The sequence below is a fragment of the Clarias gariepinus genome, chromosome 22, assembly GCF_024256425.1.
Source record: "Clarias gariepinus isolate MV-2021 ecotype Netherlands chromosome 22, CGAR_prim_01v2, whole genome shotgun sequence".
NCBI lineage: Eukaryota > Metazoa > Chordata > Actinopteri > Siluriformes > Clariidae > Clarias > Clarias gariepinus.
In genome coordinates, this window is record NC_071121.1 from 21986725 (window position 1) to 22003586 (window position 16862).

A 16862-nucleotide genomic window follows, 5' to 3' on the forward strand; every position below is an offset into this window, starting at 1 on the left:
ATATATATAAATGTGCTAGGAAAAATTGAACTAAAAATAGAAATATGATGTACATAAAAATAGAAATATACTGTACAAATTGAAATATACTGTACTGTGAAATATACTGTACAAATTAAAATATACTGTACTGGGTGTGCAAATATGCATAGAACAAAGGCTCTTTGTGCAAAGGTTATTAAAGTGTCTTTGTGCACTGGTCCAGGATGTAAACGTAAACATGTAGTGTAGTTGTGAAGGTAGGTGTGCAAAGTTATTAAAGTGTCTTTGTGCAATGGTCCAGGATGTAAACGTACAACATGTAGTGTAGATATGAAGGAAGATACACTGTGGAAGAGATGGATTCCATTCATGTTCCCCACAGGTCAGGCTGTCAGACTACGGTAACCTTCAACACACCTGATTTGATGGTGACCCACAGGTAATCTCTGGATAAATTAAAAAGCCACACAAAAAAACAGGCGACTTTAACAAAAAATATTATTTCATTTTATCAGCTGTAGTGGTTAGCACGGGGGCCTTGCACCTCCAGGGTCCGGGTTCAATTCCCGGCCATGCTCGATTCCTGTCTTTGTGTGAATGGAGTTTGCATGTTCTCCCCATGCTTGGGGGGCTTCCTCCGGGGACTCCGGTTTCCTCCCACAGTCCAAAGATATGTAGGTTGGGCTAATTGGCGTTACCGAATTCCCCATGGTGTGTGTATGTGTGTGTGCCCTGCGATGGATTGGCATCCTGTCCAGGGTGCACTTTGCCTCGTGCCCCTAAGTCTCCTGGGATAGGCTTCAGGTCCCTGAGACCCTGAATACAGGATAAAACGGTATAGCTGATGAGTGAGTGAGTGAGTGAGTGAGAGCTTCATTTAATAAGTGATGCATATATACAAACTAGCTGAAGTAAAGACTTTGTGGGAACAGTTAAATGGTTAAAGCTAAAAATAAGCTGATCAGCTTTAATGTAATCAGTGATCTTATTATTTCAGGTTGAAGCCCCTGTACATGTCTGTCTGTCGTTCTGTATTGCAGAACGTCGTCAGCCAAATACTCTCCCTGTTCGGTAATCGGTGAGTGAATCACAGGTGAGAAATCGAAAAAGTTTTGTCTTAAAAACCCCACTAAGTTAAAATTCCCTTGTAACACTCATTGCTGTTATTTCAAAGGTGAAAATATTAAGTAATCCCAGTAAAAATATACAGATTAGATTTTATAATTAATATCTAGCAGTGGTTTGTTTACATTCAGCAAGTATCTCATTGGTAGATTACTTTAAAGTAGATTATTAAATCCAGCACATAACTTTTCATAGCATCGCTTTTACTAAACATTTAGATTTAACTTATGGTGCAGGTTAAACTTTAGGCAGATATCCAAATACTGCAAAAGTTTCAGAAAAGTCGGTTTGTTAAGGCCAGAGTTTGTCACAGCTTTACTGGCTGAATAGACGGACAGGCAGACAGAAAATTTTTTGAGACAAATTTCAGGTCCTCCAATGTATGAAACAAAAAGATATAATTAAAAGAGTGAGTTCTGACCAATGGTTGGTCAACTTAACCAATAGTGATGCAAGACACAAAAATTAATTTGTGTCATTCTTTGATTAAAAAAAACCCTTAATATAAATAGATCAGATAATTACCAATGTCTATGTGTTATTTTAAACTGTAATGTAAGCACGAGAAATGGTAAAACATCAACAGGAATAAAACTTAATCATAAACCATAAAATATTGAAAAGTTTTAACAACTAAAAAGACACTTTTAGAGAATCACTTTGATTAGACTTACCAAGACAATGAGGAAAAGTTTCAAATGTTCCATCATCTGTACATGATGTTGTTGAAGGTTGAGTAACTCTAAAACCTTGATTACAAGAGTATGTGACTGTTTGTCCATATTTATAGAACTCCTTCAGGGGGGCAAACTGTCCATTGTTTATGGCAGGAGGTTTGGGGCATGTTATAACTGAGAGAAAAAAAAATTACAGTGATATTTAGCAAATTTCTGTCTGTCCTTTTTTCTTTTGATCATATTCTGAAGGTACTACACCAAACATCTAAAGAAATAAAATTAAATATCTCTATTGTTTAGTTTTAACTCTTTTTTAAAGCTGTTTATAGAATGAATATATTATGTATTTTATTTAGAAACATCATTAGTACCAGTGCACTGAGGAGGAGGTGAATCCCACCCATTTTCTGTACAGGTCAGATTGTTAGACCCTTCCATTCTGTAGCCTTTATTACACTGGTACCGGACAAACTCCTTATATTTATAAGGCGGTGATTTTCCTTCAATTCTTACCGCATTAGAAATGTGTGGACTGTCACAGGACACAACTGTATAAAAAAAATGTCACATCATGCTTTATTATTTTTTACATCATTGTTTTTCACTAAAATAATAATTGACAAGGTAAAAAAATAATCTAAAATACATTTTTCTTTTTATTCTAATGAAATATATTTTGTAACACTAAAACAACTGAAACTTACACAGATACTGAGGAGGAGGAGGCTGAAAAGTTCCATTACTGGAGCATGTTATTATTGAAGGTCCAATAAGATCACGACCTCCTTCACAAGAGTATGTGACTTCTTGTCCATACGCATACAATTCATCCTCTGGTTCAAATGTTCCATTATTTATATGGGGAGGTGCTTCACACTTCACCACTGAAAAAAAAAAAAAATCTTAATACTACTTTGGATATTCTCTAATATCTAGGAAGAAATATAATTTTAGTGGTGGCTGAGTGTGTTAAGGCTCTGAGTTGTGGATTGAAAGATCGGCGGTTCGAGCCCCAGCTTCACCAGGTTGTCGCTGTTGGGCCCTTGAGCAAGGCCCCTAACCCTGTCTGCTCCAGGGGCACCGTAAAATGGCTGACCCCTGCCTACTAACAAGAAGCTGGGATATGCGAAGAATAAAGAATTTCATTGTGCAGTAATGTATGTGTAACAAATAAAGGGTGAACTGGACTATAATTTATTATTAATTTATTTTTAATCATAAATATTCATAATCATTCATAATTCAAAATTCTTTGTTAAAATGTACAGTGGTAAAGGAAAAGAAAATGCCAGTGACATTATTTTGAGCAATAATACTGTATACTTATGCTAATAATAATAACGATAATAATAATTAATATTATTATTACTAGTAGTTTTAGTAATATAGAAAAAAATATTTATATTACCGAGTATATATACAGTAGTATATAAAACTAAGTACCTTTAGTATGCCCTTACTGACCATGAGTAAATACAAAAATTATTAAGGCAATAAATGAATGTTTTAAATACCATTTCATTGATATTGTTTTTCATTGATTTTGGTTAATTAGAGGGTAAGGGTAAGTTTTCTTTCTTTTCTGTTGGGTAGTTTTAGACATTTTGGTTTGGTATTATTCATAGGAAATTTTGCCTATTGCAAAGCTTCCAAAGCTGACAGCCATTTTTATGGAAGTGAAAGTTTGCTTTGGAAACAAACACCAAGCGAAAGTAGTATTGGTCTCAACTCCATTTTATTTATTTATCTATCACTTTTTAACTTTCGCGGCCCAACCTAGACTGGGTCATAACAATACCTAATTAATTTAATAATAATTCAGTTCAATAAAATTTTATTTGTATAGCGCTTTTAACAATTGTCACTGTCGCAAAGCAGTTTTACTCAATCTTAAATAAAAATATTTAAGTTTGTATGGAATGTGAATGTGTATGAATCAAAATGGTCAGATAGTCCTCGATAAGCAAGCCGAGGGCATCAGTGGCAAGGAAAAACTCCCTGAGATGGCAATAGGAGGAAACCTTGGGGGAACCCATCCTCATTTGGGTAAAACAGAAAGCAGGAATTGATCTGCATTCATACTGTGTGTTAGGTGGCAGGCAGTTCAGTATAACATTTGATTTTAATTGATGCTAATATGGAGTCCAGGTAGTTACTGGAGGCTCAGGTAGACTCATAGGTATTTTCAGTCCTGAACTATCGAACAACTGCAGCCAAGTCAAATTCTCAGAAAAACAGCTGTCAACATCAGTGGAGGCCAGAACCGTCTTCATGGTAGAGTGAAACCGTCCCCAGACACTGGACGCATCCCAAAGAGACGCACCATGTGACGAGATCTCCAACCAGAAGCGGGGCACCAGGTTGAGTCAGACAGGTCCAGAAGGCATAGGAAGTCTGAATTAATAGCAGCTCAGGAATGACATGTGTGGTTCGACAGAGTGCGAGAAAGAGAGAGAGAAGAGCGAGAACAGGAGAGAGGAGAGCAGGAGAGGAGAGATAAACATTAGGTATGGTCACAGTAACATAATGTATGAGGTGATTGTATATTTAGTGTAGAGTGCAAGCAGGGACTCCGGCAGGACTAACTATAACAGCATAACTAAAAGGGAAAGCCAGAAGGAAACACAGACATAAGGGCTCACTGAGATGTAAAGCAACCAATCACCTCACCGTCAACAAACCTGAGTGATCAATGAGAGTGGGGAAGACAGCATCTAAACATACCAGTTCACCATAATACTCTATGTCCATGAGTCCCCCAGATCCGCTCCTTAACCTAAGGCAAATCTATATACCAAAATGCTTGACCAAATAAATAGGTTTTTAGCCTAGACTTAAACACTGAAAAGGGGTTTAGGTATCGAACACTATTTGGAAGGCTATTACGTAACTTTGGGACTTTGTAAGAAAAGGCTCTGCCCTCTGCTGTAGTTTTCATAATACACGGTACTGACAAGCAGCCTGCATCTTTTGATCGAAGTAGGCGTGGCGGATCATAAGGCACAAGCAGTTCACTCAGATACTGCAGCGCAAGACCATTTAATGCTTTATATGTCAAAAGTAGTATTTTAAAATCAATGCAAATTTTCACAGAGAGCCAATGAAGTGATGATACTGTAGGTTAGGGAATGTGACCAAATCTTCTGGTTCTAGTGAGGACTCTGGACTAACCTAAGCTTCTTTATGCACCTAGTTGAACAAATTAATGCTATCCTGGTGATATTTTTTACATGAGCTTCAAATGAAAGGCTAAAATCTATAATAACATCAAGGTCTCTTACTGTTGCACTAGAAAGAACAGAAAGGCCATCTAAAGTTACAGTGTGATCTAAAATCTTGCTTCTAGCTGCATGTGGTCCTATGACTAGAACTTCTGTCTTATCAGGATTAAGCAGAAGGAAGTTAATTAGCATACAGTCTCTTATATCCTTACGCATTGCTCAACTTCAGCAAGTTGTTTTTTCTGATCTTGTTTTGCTGAGACGTATAATTGTGTGTCATCAGCATAAAAATGAAAACTAACACCATGCTTACGGATTATGTTGCCCAAAGAAAGCATGTAAAGGGAAAAAAGCAGTGGGCCTAAAACTGAACCCTGTGGAACACCAAACTCCACTAGAGAACATGCAGAATAATCACCATTTAAATTTACAAACTGATAACGATCAGTCAAATAGGATCTGAGCCAGGAGAGGGCTGCTCCCTTAGTTTATACTACATTTTCTAATCTGTGAAGAGGAATACTATGATCAATGAGGTATGGTCAATAATTACTGTATGTGTTTCACTCTTTCTCTTTCTCTCTCTTCAGTTGGGTTTCTCAACACATAGAGACCACCTAATGCTGTTTAGGACACAAACAGACTTGCTACGAATGCTTATGACTGTAACTGCTCTGACCAAAATCACCACAAATATTTGGAATTGAATAATGGTCACACTATTTGGTATCACTCAAATAAAGATGGGTTCATGTTTTAGCCTGGTTTCTATCCAGGTTTTTTACCTCATGTCATCTGAGGGAGCTTTTATAATAATAATTTTTATTATCTTTATAATAATAATAATAACAATAATCATAATTATAATAATAATAATAATAATAATAATAATAATAATAATTATTATTATTATTATTATTATTACCTTTCCTTTTTGCTTACCTTCTTTTCTGGAAGGGGGGTATTACAAATTGTCAGTTTTATCAACTAGAATAAATACAGTCACATCCACTGTACATGCAGTCATATACGGATAATTCAATCCATAACCTAGTACTCCAGTAACATCAAAATGCACACTTCTATCTAAGTGCTGCTAATATCCTGAACAGCATGTATGCTAATTCTTTTCCACCGGTTGTTCCTTTCTCTACCCATCCCGAGGCATCTGGAGATTGTACCAGCTCCAGTAGGCAGAGGCCAACCCTGCGAGGATCTTGAGGCATCCAGAGAAGGACCACCTCCAGCTGGATTCTGCTTCATGATGGTTTCGATCTACACATGCTGCTCCTGACCTCCCAGTGATCCAGACCCCCCCTTTGTCCTCTGCACCTGCTGAGCCATCCCTGTGCGGAACTGGACTGCATGACAACTTGGACAACTTCTGTTATACTGAACTTCCAGCAGCCTAAAACACATGATGTCCTTATATAATTCCTGTTAATCCATTATCACCCAAATAAGGATGGGATCCCTGTTATCCCTATCACCCAAATTGAGTCTGGTTCCTCTCAAGGTTTCTTCCTATTGCCATCTCAGAGAGTTTTTACTTGCCACCGACAAAGCGCTATATAAATAAAATTGAATTGCATGCATCTGTTGTTTTATTTTTACAGTGGGGGAAATAAGTATTTGATCCCCTACAGATTTTCTAAGTTTGCCCACTTACAAAGAAATGAAGAGATTTAGCAGAGAAACAGCCCCAAAGAATAATGTTTCCACCTCTGTGCTTGACTGTAGGGACTGTGGTGTTCTTAGTGTTATAGTCAGCATTTTTCTTCCTCTGAAAACAGCAAGTCAAGTTGATGACAAAAAGCTCAATTTTGGTCTCTTTTGGCCACAACAGTTTATCCCAATCTTTCTCTGGTCATTGGCAAACCTCAGACAGGTCTGTACATGTGTCTTTTTGAGGAGGGGAAGCCTTGCTGTGCTGAAGGATTTCAATCCATGCAGGCGTATTGTGTTACCAATGGTTTGTTTGGTGACTTCCAACTGCCTTGAGATCATTCACAAGCTCCTCCTGTGTAGTCCTGGGCTGGTCCCTCATTTTTCTCATGATTATTCTTACTCCATGAGGTGAAATCTTGCATATAGGGCCATTAATGGTTACTTTGTATTTCTTCCATTTGTAATCAATCGCTCCAGCAGTTGTCTCCTTCTCACCAAGCTTCTAGCTGATGGTCTTGTAGCCCATTCCAGCCTTGTGCAGATCTACAATCTTGTTCCTGACTTGCTTTGACAGCTTTTTGGTCTTGCCGATGGAGGTGAGGTTTAAATGGAAGATAGAGATTTTGTGGACAGGTGGCTTTTATACACACACCACATTGTTGTTAGGAGCACCTTCTTAAATCAATATGTGTACCACAAGAGCACATAACCAGTCTGTGAGAGGTAGAATTATTGTTGGTTGGTAGGGGATCAAATACTTATTTCCCTTAATTAAAATGCAAATTAATTCATAACATTTGTATCATGTGTTTTTTCTGGATTTTTGCTTGATATTCTGTCTCAATCCTTTACCATACCTATGATAAAAATTATAGACCCTTCATTTCTTTGTAAGTGGGCAAACTTAGAAAATATGTAGGGGATCAAAGACCTATTTCCCCCACTGTGTCTTTCAACACTAAAATATACAGAACCTTAGGTATGCAGGATAAGGACTATGGCTATTGTTAGACAAAATGGCTGGGTTGCGCAATGTGGGCGTCGAGTGTGTTTACGCATAGAACCAATGCTCCTATTTTTGTATATAGTTTGTATAGTTGATTTTTTTATAAACTTACAATGACTGCACATAAAAACCTGAATCCTAACACAAACATGAAATTCAGATATCCGCTCAAAAAAATTTTTATTGACTGGACCTTATTCAATTTCAATTCAGGAGAATAATATCTAAGAAGAAATATAATCCATAAAAATTCAAATTGTGAGGTAAAATGTACAGTACAGTGGAACCTCGGATTACGAGTAACGTGGTTTACGAGTGTTTTGCAAGACGAGCAACAATTTTTAATAATTTTTTACTTGAAAAACGAGCATTGTCTTAGTTAACGAGCACCGAGTATCATGCTTCACGCATGCGCTTCTTGTTTTAACAACGAGCGTTACATCATCACAAGTGAGCCAACGGTTTTTCTCTCTCTTGCAGCAGAATTGTAGGTAATCGTCTCTCCTGCTGGGTGAATACACACACGCGCTGTGTGTGTGTGTGTGTGTCTGAGATGTGCGTGTGCGCGCGCGCACACACACACACACACACACACACACACATTAACGGAGAGACCGTTTTTAAAACCGTTTAAAAATTAGCAAGGAACATCGCTATTCACACTCGAGTGAGCGCATACTAACGGGATTACTACTGTAAAGTAAAACAACAACAACAATAAAAATTAAACAGCTCCTCACCTTTGAAAACAGTCGCGACAGAGAAGAGTTTGTGTGTTTATTTGGCAACCTGAGAGAAGGGGAGCTGTAAAGCCGAGACCTATCGTCTCCCCTGCTGGGTCTTAGTGCTTGCAGTGTTTTTGAGTGTGCGTGTGTGTGTTTGTGTCTGTATAAGGCAGAGAGTTTGTGTGTTTGTTTGGCAATCTGAGAGAAGAGGGCCGTAAACGCGAGCGAGCCCCCCTTCATCCCCCCTCCTCTCAGGTTGCCAAATAAACACACAAACTTCTCTCTGTCGCGATTGTTTTCAAAGGTGAGGAGCTGTTTAATTTGTTTTTTGTTGTTGTTTTACTTACAGCAGTGATCCTGTTAGTATGCGCTCACGTGAATGTGACTAGGAATGTTCCTTGCTAATTTTTAAATGGTTTTAAAAACGGTCTATCCGTTAATGTGTGTGTGTGTGCGCGCGCGCACATTTTACACACATACACTCTGCATGCACAAACGAAAACCCTTATCTGTCGGGGTTTAATTTTACATTTTTTTTAAGGTAAAGTACAGGTTAATTTGTTTTATTTTTACTTTATATTTTGTATTAATTATATTTATGTATTTATTTTTTGGGGCTGTAGAACGAATAATTTATGTTTCCATTATTTCCTATGGGAAAATTATATTTGGTTTACGAGTGTTTTGGAATACGAGCCCACTTCCGGAACGAATTAAGCTCGTAATCCGAGGTTCCACTGTACTCTATAGCCTACTGCTAATAATAATAATAATAATAATAATTTAAAGTATTATTGGCACTCTGGTTTCCTCCCACAGTCAAAAGACATGCAAATTAGATTTGATAAATTATGTACTACAAATTATGTACCAAATTGCCTGTAGTGTGTGATTGAGTGTGTGATTGTATGTCTGTGTGTGCCCTGCGATGGATTGGCACCCTGTACAGGGTGTATCTCACCTTGTGCCATAAGTCTCCTGGAACAGGCTTCAGGACCCCGTGGCCCTGAATATAGAATAAAGCAGTAAAGACGATGAGTGTTTTTTGCCATTCTTCCTTAAAGGCCAGATTTGTGGACTGCACAACTAATAATTGTCCTGTGGACAGATTCTCCCTCCTGACCTGTGGATCTCTGCAGCTCCCCCAGAGTTACTAGGGCTGCTTTTCTGATTAAGGCTCTCCTTACCCGATCTGTCAGTTTAGGTGGATGGCCATGTCTTGGTAGGTTTGCAGTTGTGCCATACTCTTTCCATTTTTAGATGATGGATTCAACAGTGCAGAATGTTCTACAACTTGAGATGTTCAAAGCTTGGGATAATTTTTTTTATAACATATCAGTGCTTTAAACCTCTCCACAACTTTATCGCTGACCTGGTGTACTCCTTGATGCTGGTTCTCTCCTAATGTTCTCTAAAAAGCATCTGAGGGCTTCACAGAAGAGCTGTATTTATACTCATGAAATTATGCAATATACGTCAATCAATTTAAAATGTTAATCTAGATAATCATACAGTATGTAAAATATTTAGATTTACTTGTATTATAAACAGGCAATGTTGAAATAAAGAGATGCATGACAAACTGGTCAGAGGGAAGATTATATTATATTTAGTTTTATAGTACTGTATCTTAAACATTAACATTTAAAAAATGTAAAATTAAAATCTCTTGAATGGGACTGGCAATACATGCGGTGGCTGGGTAGTATGGGGCGTGGCAACTCACCGACAGCAGGGCTCGAACAGCGATCCTCAGATCCAAAAGGAAACAACCTAGAGTCTTACCAATGTGTGTCACCACTCCCACCTCTTACATTTAAAGTATTCTTGTAAAAATAGTAAAAATCACATTACCTTCACATACAGGATATCTACCTTCCCAACCGTCTTCTCTGCAATTTCTATTTCTTTGTCCAAGAAGGTGATAACTGCAAATAGACATTTGTTCTGAGATGAGCGTTCCAAGTTACACCCAATGCATTTTAAAGATATTATGATAAAATGGAAACAAGGAACAAAAGAATTTAAGACATTTAGAAATTTTCATTTACATTAATTTCATTTACACCTGCTGAAAGAAACAGGGCCAGGGGTAGCTCAGTGGTTAAGGCATTGGACTACGGTTCGGAAGATCTCAGGTTCAAACCCCACAACCACCAAGTTGCCACTGTTGGGCCCTTGAGCAAGGCCCTTAACCCTCAACTGCTCAAATGTATAATGAGATAAAAATGAGAAAAAAAGGCGCTCCCGATAAGAGCGTCTGCCAAATGCCTAAATGTAAAGAAATATAGCTTGTTTTGTATTTTGATAATTGTTAAATTAATTACTTTATTATTTTTTATTGTTATTATTAATAATTTACTTATTAATATCAGTAATTATTATTGTTACATTTACATTTATTTTATTAAAAATAGTTTATTCTATTTTATGGGTGATCTCCACATCTAAAAGTCCAACCTGCTAAGTTGTAATGCAATATAGTTTGTACACATTATATTATATGTTTATTTAGAAGGTTTACTGTTATTGTGCACATAGAGTATGTGTGTGCATAACCAAACATGTGCAAACTTTTTTTTAAAAAGCTAACCAATTTATACCCTTCATTACACACTGCTGTAATGGTGGCACCAAACAAAAGTCCTTCTGGAGTCTGATACTTTCCATTGACGATCTTGCTAGGATATCCACAGAATTTTTCTGTAAGCAAAAAAAAAAAGATCTTTGTTATTCCACCTATATACCACAGTGATTTTCCAATGACTAAAATATTTAACTTAAAATTTAACTATGAACAACTCATCATACATTTTAATTGTTTATCATTGTGGAAAATACAGACACGCTGAGCTTCTATGTCCCAGATTATGAAACAATAACGTAATGTAATTTCATTCTAATAATGTACCATTTATTTTACAACTGTAAATATCTGTGCTGTTATACAGAAATAACGCATTCCTTCTGACCAATTAGATTTACACATTTAAATGGTATAAAGGTTGCACTTGTACTTTAATTATTGCTATTAAAGTACAAGGTCTCCAAAAGTAATTTATTACAATAATCCAAACATGGGTGGGCAATATAACATCAATATTCAGATCAACTACACTTTTCTGATATACAGTCTTATATATTTTTTATTATTATTTTTGCATTAAAAATGGCAGAAAAAACAGAGAACAATAAGAGTTTGAAAAGGTTCAGTAGTTTGTGAAAAGTATTTTATAAAATGGATAAACGGGACAAGGAATAAAGTATTTGATGGGTTTCTTAAAGGGTATCAGGACTAGGAAATAGGATTTAAACTGAGAGGAAGTTATGGAAGATTAAGACCAGAAGGTGGTGGTAATGCAAAATATTAGATTCCCATTGCTGGTAAACACTAAGAAGAAGAAGAAGGTTATATGCAGATCAGATGGCCTGCTGTTGCAAGCCAATGACGAGAGCAGCCCAAAAAAGAACAACAACAACATATTATGAATCTCAATTTAAATAGATGTTTGTAGACCAATTACTCTTGCACTGAAGTTCAAGGTCGCTCCACTGGGTTCTAGTGCAGGTGATTGTCCGGGAAGCTGATGGTCTCGCAGGCACATAACCAGTGGCACATTTGAAGTTTACAGAGGAGCCATCAAGAAAAGCTTTCTCACTTGATTCACTAATTAAAATTCGGTTTTCCCCAACATCAGGTCTCTCACATTGTGCTGAGCAGATCAAAACAAATCAGACATATTAGTGATTAGTGAATATATTATTACATTAAATCCAAATATCATATGTATGTCTTAAACTTTGCTTTTTTCTAAATTATTAAACACAGACACTAACCTTCTAATCTTTAACAGAACTAAAAGAATTATTTCTACACTTTTACCTTATGTGTACTGTGAATAAACTGTATCTAGAAACATGAAAATCTGCAGCTGTTATAGCCGATAGTGTGTAAATCAGATCTCACCTCTGACATTTACTGTAGTCATGAGAAGCACAGAGAAGATGACCATGCAGCACAACATGTTCAACTGAAAATATCAGACACCAGCTGGGCTCTAGGTGTTCCTCAGTCCTAGATCACTGCTGTCCAAGAAAGTTACCTTTAAATTAAAGATATGTGCTGAATTAGTTATGTTAACATTTAGTTTTGAAGCACCAGGAGGTCCATAAGAATTTCAACAGCAACACAGTTTTCAGTACTGTGGCTCCGGTCAACACTACAACTGTTTTGAAATTAAACAATCAAAGGTTGATTAAAGTGTAGACTTACTATTTAATTCAATCTTTATTTTTACAGGGTCACAATTAATTAGACAAACCAATAAAATTATAAATATAAAGATTATTTAATGATAATTTGAATGCAAACCCTCAATAATAATTGGGTCATTATAAATCTGTCCTATGATGCAGCACTCTATCAGTTTTGCAGAGCTGGACTTGTTAAAGTAGAAAGTAGGGTATAGCTCTATACGCTTGAAAATTCTGTATTTTCTGTATTATCATTCTGTTGAGCACATTTCATCTGCTCAAAAAAATATTGTATTAGAACTGAGTATGCTTTTAAAAGTCTAATCTGACATTTTTATTTTTAGGTCTTTCCAGTGGTTTGTCTCTTGAGGTAAAACATTTGAATTTACGTTCATAAAGGCTTCTCTTGATTATACCCTAGTAAAAAAAAAGGAGGCTAAGTATATTAAATCCTAGCATGCAAAAGCATACTTAAATGTAGTTGCAGCCAAACTATTGACTAGTATACTTGAAGTTTGCTATTTTGGAACAACTAATTTTGCACTAAGTGTATTAAAGTTGTAATTAAATTGTACAAAAGCAAAATTTTAAGTGTATTAAGTATTCTTTTGTGTGCTACAGTGGAACAACTTTAAGTATACTTAGTACACTTAAAGTATACGGCCGTGTGTGTACCTGACAGTAATTAATGAAATGTAAGTACATATTTAATGTATTATAAGTAGATTACAGCTATTTTTACTGTATTACAAATACATGATTAATATACTGTACTATGAGTATATTCTTATTGCAGCAGTAGCATGCTGTTATACTTCTGGACAATTACAAATACTAAAAAAGTACACTGTGAGGTTAATACAAATACACTTTATTATATCATAGAGTACATAAAATCTTCTGAACTACAGTATTGCAAATGTATTACCAATACACTAAAGGTGTTTAGGATCATTTACAAATGCTAAATGCAATTGTTACACTATGACATGTTTTTGAGAAGCATTACATCAGTTATTATGAGGCAGATTTTATTCATGAGTTCAACAGATTTAATTTGCACAAGGTTACAAAAAGCACTACTATAGTTTATTTGTGGTCAACAAAAGTCAGGTTGTCTTAAAAAAACAAATACAAATTTAAACTGTTGTGTAAACACAGACAGACATCAGTATTAGAGTATACAGGTACGGTATTAGTTTAAACCTGGTGTGTTGATTCTAGCTGTTACACAGAGACTGAAAACAGGCCAAGAGCTACGGAGCCATTATACCACAAGCAAAATACATAAGATTTAACAACAACACATTAGACATTACATTCTATAGCTTAAACGATGTACTTAATTTTAAACTACCAAACAAAAACCATTAAATTTACCTTATGTCGATGAAAATAAAATAATAACGATACCAACGAACGCACGCAACGATGCAGCTTCCAGCCGTTAATTCAAACTAGAAGCGGAGGACTAGGGAGCCAATCAGGAAACAGACAGTCTGAATCTGCCCGTCTCCAATTTCTAAATGGCTTCTAAGATTCTAGTCTCTGGTTGGCTGGAATAGTTGCAGCCTTATAACGCTGCTGCTGTTTGTGCAAGTGTAGCAAAAGTGATTTTCAGCGCACAAAAAATGAGTTAAGGAGTGCGAGCGTGAGAGAGATTCAGCGTGCTAAAAACAAGTCTAAAAGCGTGCGCACGAGAGAGTAGTGCACTAAATATAAGCAGTAAAAAGTACATATGAATACGTACATTTACATTTAACTGATAATATAATGAGACCACCGTATATTAAAAATTGTATTCTAATGTATACTTTCTGTACATTTGCACAATGATTATTTCAAGAATATATTTTTTAAAATATACCAAAAATACACTGAAAAACAATGTTTAAATAAATATACTTTGGAAATTGGACTAACCTTTCACTTAAAGTATTTTTTAATAATATATTTTACATGCCATTATTTTGAAGTATAGTTAAAGTTTAATTTCAAAATGTGATAAAAGCATGATGTTAGTATACTTTTTATATATTATCTGATGGTACAACTTTTTGTTAGTATATTTGCAATATACTATCAAGGATTCAATATATTTGTGATACACTAAAGTGTATTCTTTTTTACTGGGGCAGTCATTTCAACAGTAGAGAACAGTGGAGAAGTCAGTGGTGGGAAAGTTAAATCTGTAATTTAGTAAATATTTGAGGTTGTGAGTCTGTCCAAGCAAAACAGGAGGGAACCTACAGACATAGAGCAGTGTTTGAGATGATAATAATATAACCCAGATGAACAGAGATGTATCGATGTGCGTAGGTGTGCCACTTCAGAGGACAACACATCCACATCAGAGTCACATAAAAGTCACTTATAATTATCAATGTGAACTGTCATGACATGCAAATCAAATCGGGCCTGAAAAAAATCAGAATTAATCAACTTGGTCTGTAATGTAAACGTGGCCTATCCACACAGAGAACCAACCTGGTGTCTTTGCTTTCATGATGTAAAGATCTTTTCTCCAGACAACAACTTTGTCAACTGTGGCTGTTCAGGGCTGTTTATGCTTATTTGGGTAGTTTGAGGATTTCGGTGGATTTTTATTTATTCATTTATTTATGGGCAAAATTTATATTGCAATTACATCTAGTGAAATCAACATAAGCTTCAAGAATTTGTAATATTTGCTCTTATTCTTATTAAACGTAAGAACGCAGCCTTAAATGTGTTTTATTTTAACATTTTAATATTTTTATAACTCCTTTAGCTTCCCCTGTACAAACCCATAGGGCTATTCAATATACATTAGATGGTTTGATAATTAATAATGATTTCAGGATAATCATTAATTAACTAAAAGATCTGCTGTAATTTTGGACCTTGTCAAAAAAAACACGAGCAAAAAAGCACAAAAAAAATCCATAATAAAAACAATACACTGCTCAAAAATATAAAAGGAACACTTAGTCCCAGTTTGACTTGAACGCCTCTCATATGTGTATGCATGGTTCAAGTCAAACCCGACTAAGTGTTCCCTTTATTTTTTTGAGCAGGATATTAAAACACAGCCTCTTACTCACTAACAAAAGTAGCAGGAGACTCACAACATGGCGAACACAATGTTACCCCAAATCCACCACAGCGTCACTGTACACTTTACCTTCTTGATTAAATGCGTCTATTGAAATCTGTTTTCCCAAAAGCTTTTCCACTAAACGTTATAAACTTCGCTCATGTCACGAACTAATCCATGGTTTATGTCGTTTCAAAATATTGTGAAAGTTATTTGCATCTTTAAACGCAGACAAAAAAAAATTCGAAGTCCGATCAGTAGTATGGAAAATTTCTCTTAATCTTACGACAAAACAATAAACTCAGTCTCACTCTTTATTGTAAAGCTAGGTAAAGTAAAGGAAATATCTCACCGTTATCCGCTGCTTCCTCCGTTAGTTTCACTGCCTCGCTTTTTCCCTGTTGGATAAGAAGTCAGCGGCTGTTTGGCCCCGCCCCCTCAGGAAAACGAAACTAAACTCACTGCTTTATTATTATTATTATTATTATTATTATTAACAAAAAATACAATTAAAATAATAAAATAACTTTTAAAAAAATGTTTTAAGTAACTTTTAACAAGATTCAGGGGTAAAAAAAAAAAAAAAAGTAATTATAGAATTAACTATCCACAGTTAACCAAACAAAAAATAAATAGAAGATAATAATAATAAGCATTTATACTTATACTATTAAATAAATTAATTACTAAAAAAGATAGAAAAATTAAAAAAATTAAATATCAGAAAAAAATCAGTGTTGCATTGATTAAATCTGAATGTCAAGACAATAACAGAGACGATTTGTGGTTTTCTTTTAAATTTAACAAGTTCGAAGGTTTTTAGGTTTTAATTTGTAAAAAAAAAAAAAAAAAAAAACTCCTTACACATGAAAATGATTTATCATCCGTAAATGGCTGGCTGTTTTCTCTTTTCCAAATCTTTCTTGAGAGATTTATAGTTGTGGAGGTTTCTGATAACAGAGAGGCATACAGATAGAGGATCTGACCAATTTCAGATAGAATAAAATGACAGTTTGAGAAATTATCTAAAAATTCTGTTTAAGGAAGTTGGTAATCCATTTTAAGTGTTTTAAAAGATTTAAGAACATTATCGGTAAATAAACCTGCTAAATTAGAGATATATTTTTG

At 35.5% G+C, this 16862-nt stretch overlaps 1 protein-coding gene across 2 annotated transcripts; it reads right to left on the bottom strand.

The window, feature by feature from the left end:
- Positions 1 to 410: 410 nt before the first annotated feature.
- On the bottom strand, positions 411 to 16153 carry LOC128510454 (C4b-binding protein alpha chain-like). Of its 2 annotated transcripts, none has more exons than XM_053482740.1 (9): positions 16087 to 16153; positions 12372 to 12507; positions 11929 to 12117; positions 11008 to 11107; positions 10259 to 10332; positions 2489 to 2668; positions 2156 to 2332; positions 1782 to 1958; positions 411 to 798 (listed from the first exon to the last, which is right to left on the bottom strand). In XM_053482740.1, exons 2-9 carry the CDS (start codon positions 12427 to 12429, stop codon positions 677 to 679), a joined length of 1077 nt encoding a protein of 358 aa, XP_053338715.1. In that variant the 5' UTR covers positions 12430 to 12507; positions 16087 to 16153; the 3' UTR covers positions 411 to 676. The 2 variants fall into 2 exon arrangements, with proteins under 2 accessions (XP_053338715.1, XP_053338714.1); XM_053482739.1 differs by lacking the exon at positions 16087 to 16153 and adding an exon at positions 14039 to 14476.
- Between the last annotated feature and the right edge of the window lie 709 nt (positions 16154 to 16862).